The 10,777-nt window shown below is 34.6% G+C and overlaps 1 protein-coding gene across 1 annotated transcript in view; it reads right to left on the reverse strand.

The window, feature by feature from the left end:
* LOC106178811 (serine/threonine-protein kinase SMG1) overlaps nt 1-10,686 on the reverse strand; it is a 49,948-nt gene extending 39,262 nt beyond the window's left edge. The window contains exons 1-22 of the mRNA XM_087003699.1: nt 10,220-10,686; nt 9,385-9,518; nt 9,066-9,124; nt 8,824-8,901; nt 8,527-8,608; nt 8,352-8,396; nt 8,003-8,128; nt 7,535-7,705; nt 7,103-7,194; nt 6,585-6,669; nt 6,263-6,335; nt 5,862-6,013; nt 5,638-5,739; nt 5,282-5,358; nt 4,733-4,922; nt 4,344-4,474; nt 3,902-4,054; nt 3,564-3,673; nt 3,234-3,330; nt 1,432-1,533; nt 953-1,108; nt 464-566 (exon numbers count right to left, since the gene is read on the reverse strand). Coding sequence (XP_086859825.1) covers nt 464-566; nt 953-1,108; nt 1,432-1,533; nt 3,234-3,330; nt 3,564-3,673; nt 3,902-4,054; nt 4,344-4,474; nt 4,733-4,922; nt 5,282-5,358; nt 5,638-5,739; nt 5,862-6,013; nt 6,263-6,335; nt 6,585-6,669; nt 7,103-7,194; nt 7,535-7,705; nt 8,003-8,128; nt 8,352-8,396; nt 8,527-8,608; nt 8,824-8,901; nt 9,066-9,124; nt 9,385-9,518; nt 10,220-10,589 — 2,688 coding nt within the window. The 5' untranslated portion in view covers nt 10,590-10,686. The remainder of the gene's footprint in view (nt 1-463; nt 567-952; nt 1,109-1,431; nt 1,534-3,233; nt 3,331-3,563; nt 3,674-3,901; nt 4,055-4,343; nt 4,475-4,732; nt 4,923-5,281; nt 5,359-5,637; nt 5,740-5,861; nt 6,014-6,262; nt 6,336-6,584; nt 6,670-7,102; nt 7,195-7,534; nt 7,706-8,002; nt 8,129-8,351; nt 8,397-8,526; nt 8,609-8,823; nt 8,902-9,065; nt 9,125-9,384; nt 9,519-10,219) is intronic.
* Nucleotides 10,687-10,777: the final 91 nt, after the last annotated feature.

Genomic DNA, 10,777 nt, shown 5'->3' on the forward strand with positions numbered 1-10,777 from the left:
TATTTAGCTAATACACGCACGCACGCATGCACGCACGCACGCACCCACGCACGCACCCACGCACGCACGCACGCGCACACACACACACACACACACACACACACACACACACACACACACAGTAAATATATAAAATATATATCAGAAATTGAATTCTGTCTCTGCTCTTAAAAGTGATATATAATTGTGAAATGATAGTAGTATATTTACTCCACACAACACAGGGCAAAAATAATAATAAACTGACACCTGCAAGTTTACTTGTTCCAAATTTATGAAATGTTGTCCGTTATTTCACATCATAATAAATAACAATAAGAATTTTACTTCACAGCAATTAAATGAAAAGTGCTTTACAATTTTTCCAGCAGTTTGCATTCACTATCCCAGTCAGCTAATATAAATAATCCTGGTCAGTTCATACATAGCCACACTATGTAACATGATGATAATTTGCACTTACCATAGAAGACATCTCCACCCATTCTTGACTACTGGATCCCTGTCTAGGTCTTCTTTGTGAGCTGTAGAAAACCCTCTCCAACCAACTCCTTGTCATGTAATCACTGAAATGTTCACAATTTTCCATTCGCATTTTGTGGCACATATTAGTGAAGATGTTCTAGTATTTTTGTATGTAAAATCGTCCGCTTAATTTCACAAATCAAACAATAGCAGTGATCTGCTTATTCTCATATACAGTACCAATCATGCAACAAGCTGAACTGAACAAATAAAACAATTATAGTAGTGACAAACCTAATTAATAATCTTTATAAATTCATACAACATGCTAACTTTCAAAGACCAAGCAACTGAATTGTGGAAAGTCTAATTTATCCCATGACCTTTAAAATCCCACTCTTCACCTACCAAATATCATCTTACATGACATTGTAAGTGTAGTTCTACAATACTGTACATTACAAAACATGCATTTGGTATATCTTACTTTGGCATGTGTTTATACAGCAAGAAGCCCATGACATTTTTGAAGTTGTGGGCTTGAAATGTTCCCTGTGGAGGTCTCATGAGATGGGCCCTCCTTCCCAGCCAGTTATTTTGCAGGTCCTGACTACAAGATGGTTTCCTGGGTTCTCCTTCATAGCTGAATTAAATCAAAGATTCCAATGAACTGCACAACATGAGATATATTAAAGACATCTTCATCAAAGCTAAATTAAAACTAATGAAAATGAAACAATAATGATAATAATCATTATCATTTATATGATTCTTATCATTATCATTATCATCATCATCATTTATCACAGTGCAATGAATTTCTTGAAATTGGTCAAATATGTTAATTAGTCAAATCAAACTTCCTGCTAAAAATAAGTGCTGCTTCTTCAAAGAATATAAGTATCTTTACAGCCTTTACAAAAAAAGTCTGCACAAAATGTACAATATCTAGGTTCCATTCCTTACCTTATTGTTGTATTAACTGGCAACAACCTAAACAGCCCAAAGTATTCCTTTCTTATTGCTGCATCACCATCACTCATGTGGACTAGGCAGAGGTCAATGCACCTAGATAGAAGAGATTGTAATCTGATTTACAATATTTTCCATTAAATTATTCTAATGTGTGCCTGTGTGAGTGCGTGCATGTGTGTGTGTGTGTGATAGGTGATAAGATGACCCTCACTTTAAGGGTTTTTGGGAGACACTGGACACAAGATGAAAATCTTTATTCAAGAACTGCCTTGGCACCACTCTCCTCCACGCAGACCGTGACAAAAAAATTACAAATAGCAGATATGGGACAGCGACATATTCAATACAAGTACCAGCTCAGGATTATCATAAGCTACCCACTCTCATAATGACAAGATTTTTGGATTTCGTGCTAGAGACAAACATGAAGGTCTGTTGGCAGAACAGTATTCAATTGGTGAGAAGATGGTTGCAGATGTATCACTCTGCAATGCAACGGGCGTTAAGCAAAAAATATTACAAGTTCTCCAAGAAGCAAGTCAGTCTCCAGGCAAGTGCAGAACTATGCAGACATTCCTGAGAACAAACGCTGCAAGGTTTCATTATTTGAGGCCTACGTACCCTTCTCAAGTACCACCAATCCAGAGATTTTAAAGATGTCCTATTTCAAGAAAAAATTGGATCATAGCCTTCAGTTCACAGCCAGTGGGCCTGAATACTTTATCAGGATATATATACCCAAGATGTTTAAGGAGGCTGGCATTGATGCACGAGGGAGAATTATTACAGGACAGAGCAGCAAACTTACTTGCCGTACTGAGTTATATAAAACAGGATTTGATGAACAAATGATCAAGAAAGGAGCAGTCACACTTCCAGTGCAGTCCAGTTATACAAGAGACCCTCCCTTGAACTGGAACAGGGAGTAGGTGAACTTTTCCAACCCCCTTTACCAAAGTCAGCCCCAGTCGCTTTGTGCAGCTATACAAGAGACCCTCCCTTGAACTGGAACAGGAAGTAGGTGAAGTTTTACAACCCCCTCTACCAAAGTCAGCCCCAGTGCTTTGTGCAGCAGCAGGAGTGCTAACACCAGCAGCAGCAGCAGCAAAACCACCACCACAGGCAGTTTAGATATTGAGAAGTTCCCAGGGATGAGACCAGTCCTCACTGAAAGAGTAGGAAAATTGGCTGGGGGTCCAGGGTACATGACTCACAAGAATGACCCAAATGACCCTGAAGTCGGAAAAGTGTCATCAGTGAAAAACACTACTTCCTCTCCCCCATCATGTATTGATAATATTGATACCCTGACACTTCATGTGCCTTCTCGGGTTAAAAGAATTGTCACTGTCAAAGAAGGAAGGAAATATACTCTGGAAGTGTTGACTTTTTAAACTTTCAATTTCACATTTTGTTTTGAAATTTACTCGTCATTCAAATATAAGAATGCAAAGTTCTATTTTCTGAGTAAATACTGTTTCATAGTATTGAAAGTATGAAAATTAACCTTTTTTTTCATTGTTGTCTGATCCGTGTGTGATCATCCATGTATGCCCTAGGACCTGATAAACAAGGCCCTTATTGGCGAGCGAGTAACAGAAATACAAAAGACTTTGGAACGCACTGGTACATGAAGTGCTTGTATGTCAAATAAAGGATGGCTAAGTCTTTTGTTCTACGTGCTAACCTTAGTTTTAATATATATGTATAAAAAGATACATAAAATTCCCATTGTGAATTCTAACCATAATACAGCCATGGAAAAGAAGAGTAAGTAGAGGCTTACTACTTACCTGTCAATAAAGTCATCTGGGAAAGAAGTGGTCAGTTTCAGGACACTCTGAAGACAATGGCATGCTGCTGTGGTAATCTGTTTTTCTTTGTGGTAGCCTGGAAAATGTTCAATATGACTGAAACCTTTCACTCATTTCAAATAATTTTACAACAAAGGTTATCATACAATATCAAAATACAATGTAGAAGCGCAAAACCATTGACGCTACAATTAATTTATAGCTGATAAAACCAAATGTCACATTTAACACATTTGGAAGTAGCATTTATAACACAAGGTTAAAATAATAACAAACTAACATAAGTTACAGCTTTTAGGAGTAAATTACCCAGAATGATCAGTGCTTGCAAAAGTTTGAGGAATTCTTCACTTTCATAGATGAGCTGAGTGGACTGGGTTCCTTCTATGATTTCTGCACTCCATTTCAAGCAGATGTGCCTAAACAGATATGAATGAAAATAATTAACAAATTCAGTAAAAAAAAATTGCTACTTTAACTTGGGTCACTTACATATTTTAACAATGCAATCCAGTCTACTGTGACAAATTTAAGAAATTTAGTGATATGAAATATTAACAAATTTGAGAGAAAAACTCGGAAACCTATTCAGCATAAATAAGTGTATTCACACAAGTTGTAAAAAAGAAAAAAAAGATAACACTTACAGTGTATCGGTTTGAGTTTTGTCACTTTCCAACAACTCAGCCAGATAACTCAGTATGCTAGCCAAGTGACCAATGCTGGTCTGACTAAGACTGGCCATGATGGAACTTGCATTCTGGGTAATCAACTGACTGGTGGAGATGAAGTGACCATGTCTAAAATGTGGGAGAGATAGAGAATATAACTCAATTCCATTTAAATCTCACATTTCAGATACATATGTCCACAATTCTTGCACAAAACACATTCAGACTTTTGATACAATTGGTAAGGATTTTTTACAAATTACCCAATGGAATTAATTTTTTTAGTGTGAATATCTAAAATTACAACTCAAAGTGATTCTTTTCATTTGTCAAGACTTTTTTAAACCATTACTCAATATTGTATCAAAGGAAAAGAAAGGGGGGTTATCGGACCATGCCAAACCTCCCAATAGCTCACCTTGAACAGTGTGAATACAGCGTATAGACCATAGCATACTGCACCGCAGAGTAGCGAATTCCTAAAACTGAGGAAGCAACTCTCAGGTTCTTGGTAAATAAATCAAACAGACTTGGAATCAAGGCCCACATCTGGAAATAAAATTAAAAGACATTCAATTCTGTCAACATGCACTGTACAAAGTAGAACAATGACCCATTAAACAAAATTACATTTAGCTAAAAATATGTTGAAGATTTTTTTCCAGTTTTGTATTTGAAAATGCCATAGCTAGGAGTGCAGTATGGATGTCATTCAATTGTGGAAGTAAATAAACAATACAATTATTGGTGAAATTCATTATTTTTTAAATATTCATTATTTTTTAATATAAACATACTCAAACTTACAGCTACTAAATTACTCTTATTGTTCCCAACTTCTGACAAAGCACAAAGATTGAAGATGACAACTGCTTCCGCCTGTTTGTTATTGTACACAGTTTCACTGTTCGGGTTTGGCATTACAAGAGGTTCCAATTCAAAACCAGATTTTTCCATCAAACAATTCAGGGCAACTTCCAGGTCCCCAAGCAAGTATCTAGAAGAGAATGAAAGAATGATAGATATATGTTCACTTTTAAAATTTCATATGTTTCCATACTGTCATATCATTTTTGATGCAAGCTGGGGATATTCACTGAATATGTATACATTGTATAAAAAGCTAAGTTTATTCTGAAGCAATAAAACTGTAGTATTGTGTTCAAGTCAGGATTATCATTTGTGGTTTTGCTACCCTTTTTGAACCATACAATTCTGTATTCATATTAGTATTTGATTGTTTTGTAAGGGTGCACATGTCAGTTTTTCAAATATCAGCTACACAAGTAAATATTTCAAAAAGCTTTCATAGGCATTTCTTTTTCCCCAAAGCTTATTCTCTTGTGCCTAAATTACCTGTATGCCTCCTCCAATAATGGTACACTCTTCAGTGACAGCACTGTGTGATATAATGACATCAACTGCATCAACACCTAGGACAAAATAGAAAGAGACAAACTGAAATATATGAGCTCATTTATACAATTAACTATCATTGATGGAAAGCAAAAAAATTTAAATTAAAAAATTATTTTAAACTTGACTTATATAGCAGTTTGAATTTCTGATTCCAGCTTCTGAAAGTAGACCAAAAAACTCTATACTTACAACACCGGGTCAGACAATCTAACTCTAAAGACAATAAATTGTCAATTTCAAGTGCTCAAACAGTTCACAGATAAAAAACAATTGATGAAAATTCTGTTTTATACCTGATCACAGGTGGAGAACTTGAGCCTTCCTAGAGTTGAATCAGACTTGAGGAACTTGCCAATGAAAGACAGGGGCACTTTTCCAGAAATCTGCTCTACAACCTTAAAAAGAATACCAATGATCAGCATATGCAAAGTGACGTCATACTGACACTAGCAATGTGATCATTTTTAAAATTATGCACTTTATTTGCTCTTCTGATGACAACCAAGAACACACTTACTTTCTGTATCAAGGCAAGCAAAGATATCCAATATCGATCACTACAGACTTCTTGTTTTTGAAGCTGAACTTCAATGAAGGGCAGCAGGGTGTCACTACACTGGGCTGCATTGCTACTGAGATGTCCCACCAAAAGCTCTAAACACCAATTAGCTGCAACAGAAACAAAATAGTGAACACTGGTGATAATTAATGAACTAGACTTATCAGTTAAAAATGTGGACTTATGAAGAACGATGAAAAATGAAAACCTCAGGATCTCAAAATGTCTTCATGTCTACAGTTTAATAAGGTATTGATGAAATATTCAAACCATAATCAGTTTGTGAATAAAATTACATTGATGGCTAGACACTGGAAATCAATACAGTATTTTCTTCTAAAATCTTCTTGAATTCTTACCAGCTTGTACAATGGGCTCATTGAATCCACCTTCCAAAGTTGTTTCAATGCTCTTTGTTATCCTTGTGACAATCTGTAATTACAATCATTAAGAATAAATTTAACTAAATTTAAATTAAATTTAACTTCTAAAAGCCAAACTTCTATACAGTTTCATCTTAAGAATTAAACAGTAAGCACATGTAAACATTCTCTGTAAAAGTACATTCAATCTGCTCCTAACTTTTTAATCAACTATTTGCCTTAATTTGTAAACAATGACTAGTTATGTGTGCATATAATACCTTAAATATGATGGTTATGTATCAAATTATGTATTTACCTCTGTCAGATACTCAAACGTCAAAACAGCAGCAACTGCAGGAGTCAGGGAAGTTCCAAGACACTTTAAGACTGTTGTAAACACCCTGAAAAAACAAATATATCGAACAAATGTTATCAAGATAAATATTTCCTATTAATTGAAATACACATTTTCATTATATCATAAATTAACCAAAAACAGACTTATTCAAGTAACTGACACAAACCACAAAGAATTAGAATCTGATGGGGATAACATGATATTAAAAAAACAAAAACAGACTTGGTAAACTGCCTGTCCTACTGATAATGACTGCTCGAAATGACAGAGGACCTGCAAGATTTTTCATATCGCAGGTCCTCTGGACTGCCAAGGTTTGTATGAGAACACAACAGCGATGATAAATCACATGTAAACATAGACTAACAAACATTAAATACTTAGTTTGGACCATGTATGTCTGGAAGCCAGTGCCAAATAAACACAGTGCACCAACGACATTACATTATCACATTGGAGAGTTAAAACTGGCTGACCTCAAAAGTGCAGCAATTTTGGCCAGACACTCCTCCTCAGTGGGCAGGTCATCATCCTTACTCACTTGCTTGGTGACAATAAGATGGAGATCCTGGAGAGATAACAGATGTTAACACTACATTATCAGGTTCACAATAAACAGTGCATATACAGGGTTACTATATACGTTAAGTTTCTTTGCATAATCAGTTACTCAAAATAATGACATATCACCTACAGTTACTGATGTTTCATTTTAAAATTACATGCTTTGAGAACAGTAGAACAAAATTAAACTCGGAATCAAACAGTAAGCTGAAGGAAAGTAGATAGCAATGTTTCCAGGGATATATGCCATTTAACCTAAGTAACACTATAGACCAGGCTACCAGCAGATCATTATCACCATTTCCTACTTAGCTCCTAATTTATCCTTAAATGCACTTCCTTACATCAGAATATGCCTCTATGTCCTCTATGAACTGTCCAAGTAAAGTGAAAGAGAAATCCTTGTCATTTATCCAAAATGGCTGGAAACTGATAAGTGCTTCAGATGTATACTGTGTGACATTTTCTTTTTGTGTAGAGTCAATATGCCAGCCAACTAAGATGTCCACGGTATCCTAAAAAGAGTAGAGAAAGACAATTTGAGTAAAAATGACAAAATGCTAATGAACCACGCTAAGCTACGAAACTACTCTCTAATTTTAACATCACATATAAAGTATAAATTTAAAACATTTATAAATAATAGTTATGCATTCCTTCAAAACTTACCAAAGTGACCAAATGTTAATTCACTATCTTAATTAACATACACAAATGCTGTAATAAAAGTTAAGAAAACTTACAGTGTTGAATTCTAATCATTACATTCCAAGTAAGTACAAAGAGTGTAATGTTAAACTGCATTAGCTTACCCTAAAGTGTGATGAAAAAACATGTAGATAGTGTTTTGTCACGTGAATAATCACATCAACCACTGCTACCAACATTTCTGGTGTGTCAGCATTCTCAAGGACTGTTTGAATATTGGTCATCAAATTCTAAAATATATTCACAGAAAAAATCCTGAGAATTACTTTTTTGTTCTTAGCACCATAAAGATCATGCAATATTTTGCATAATATAATGACTTGAGGAAACAATGTTATATTCATTTGCAATATAGACGTGGTTCCAATCATAAACTAACTGAATGTCTAACATAGTCGTAATCTGACAGAAAACATCTAAGACTCAAACTTGAATTTTTTACTTCCTACATACCGGCATATGATCGTGTAACCGATTTCTGTCATCATGCTTCAGTGTCTGAAACAAAAAGAAAGCTTAAAGCTTGAACTTCATTTAATGTCAATGCTTAGCCTCCACTGTTTTATATTCCTTAGCATAATATAAGACTTATTGTTTTTATTTTTTTAACTTATAGGCAGACACATACCTCTAACAGAGCTGTCAGCAACAGCACCTTGACATCCTCATTCTCTGTATACGTTAACTTGGTGAAGATCCAGTTAAAGTATCTGAATTTTAAAACAGATAAAATAAAATCAACCACATGGCTTTTTGTTTCCTATCTGTGTTGTCCACTAAGTTTGATATTCAAGTCTAGTAAACAATTGTTACACAATGCCTGAATTATTGTACAAAGTAACTGTTGTACAGTTATGAAGAATATTTTATTACTCTAAACATGGGTGTACCTTCTAATCAACAAGTAATAACATGATATCTTTACCTTGGGACATCTAGGCCCATCACACTGCCTAAAACACCCATGCATTTTGCTGCTTCCTCTTTCACTTCTTTGTACGTCCTGCAATATTTACAGTCATTCAAAATCTTGCCAAAAAAATACCAATAAGTGAATATTTTCAATTGGACTTCAACACAAAAACATTTTAATAATCAAACAATTAACAAAGTACATTCACTGTTTTCACTTTAATAAACTCCAAAACAAAAATCACCTAAACTTACTTTTCAGAGCATATTTCATAAAGGACCACAAGCAAGTTGTCTGACTGCCTTGTCACAATCTATATTAAATAACGAATAGAAAAATGTTAAATTATATTTATAAACAGAATTATTAATCAACTAAATGCAAAATGTTTTCTGTAGACGTGTAGATTACACTGAATTTCAAGCACAATCACTGGACTGAATTTGAATCAAAATAAAACGACTTAATAATTTCAGTCCAAAATTTACATGCAAATATAATCTGAACAGATGAAACAAAATTAATATTTGTCATTTTTTTTGTAAAAATGAGAATATCCTTAAATCATTTTACCTTTCCACTTTCTGGTAAAAGTAAATAGTCCCATAACTGTTCAATGGCCTTTACCCTAGGATCTCTATCCACCTCTCTGTAAATTCTTCTTACTAGCTTTGACAGTCGAGATTCATCTGAAAATCCTTTCAAATCTGAAAATAAAGATGGTAAGACAGTAGAAATATCAAATGCACAACAAGAATGCTGAGCAATTTATCAGTCTCAATAAACATCTAACCATTAAATGTTGCTTTAAACAGCAAAATATCTTGCTATTTGGATTCTGCACCACAAATAAGATTTGTTATGAAATCAATTAAATGTTTATCATTCCATTTGAAATCTGTAAAGGAGAAATGTTTGTTCATTTATCTTGTAAGTCAGGAGTTGCAAAAATATTTCTCCTCTAATCTAGATCAGAAGATAAACATTTTATTGAGTTCCTGACAATTGTAATTTGGGGTGCAGAATCCAAACGGCAATTTATTTTTATTTTTAAAGCAACATTAAGGCTTTATTTTGTGTCATTTTGTTTAGTGAGGCCAGCAATCTAATGATGAAAATTTTAGAAAACATTTTATCTGTCTATCCATAAATGAATCAAAACCTTGCATGTACATGCATTTTCAATGATATTTATAAACTGACAAATAAATCTTAACTATACAAACATATGTGCATACGTATATGTAAAACTTGCAGAATATACTAACAGTAAAGGGAAAACTGAAAATATACATGGTGTGTATGCAGTCAAAGTCATTTTTCATTTTCAGTTTCATCAGTGTTTGTCTGGTCTGCAGTGGGACGCTCAAACAAATCTATTAAAACTATGTTTAAGTGCAAGAAATACCTGGTGGCCTTTTCATATCGGAATTCACATATTCTTGGGAAAACCCCTGATAGCCATATTTGTTCAGCGTTTCACTAGAGTAGGACTTTGACTCAGTTCCTTCGGCTCTAGCACCAGTCTTTTTTCCACCACTTCTGTCTCGTCCATCTTGTACATCATTTCGTCTGGGTCTACTGTTGGCTTTTGAATCTCTTGCATTTCTGTAGCCTTCTTTCGATCCGACTACCAGTGACGACGGTGTTTTGCCCCCCGTTTCTGTTTCACTTTCTTTGACGTCGCTTCTGGCTCTTTTCTCAGGAGATCTTGATGTTGAAGCCTGAAAGATTCTTTCGGGCCGTCTAGATCGACCTCCTGTCGATCTTTGGCTCATAACCTAGTGTAAATACCATAAATAACAAAATATTTTAGCTCTCACATATTTGGCATCAAGCGCCATAATCCAGGGCAAACTGTTTCGCAGAAGATATTTTAATCATAAGTTGGAAAACCAAAAATCTTAAGATGCTTCATCGTATTACAATTGTTTGTGGTTATTTTGTTTATCTAAGTTTTCCTTTG

Source organism: Lingula anatina, chromosome 2 (genome assembly GCF_051362555.1).
Source record: "Lingula anatina isolate TDL-2025a chromosome 2, LinAna3.0, whole genome shotgun sequence".
Taxonomy (NCBI): Eukaryota; Metazoa; Brachiopoda; class Lingulata; order Lingulida; family Lingulidae; genus Lingula; species Lingula anatina.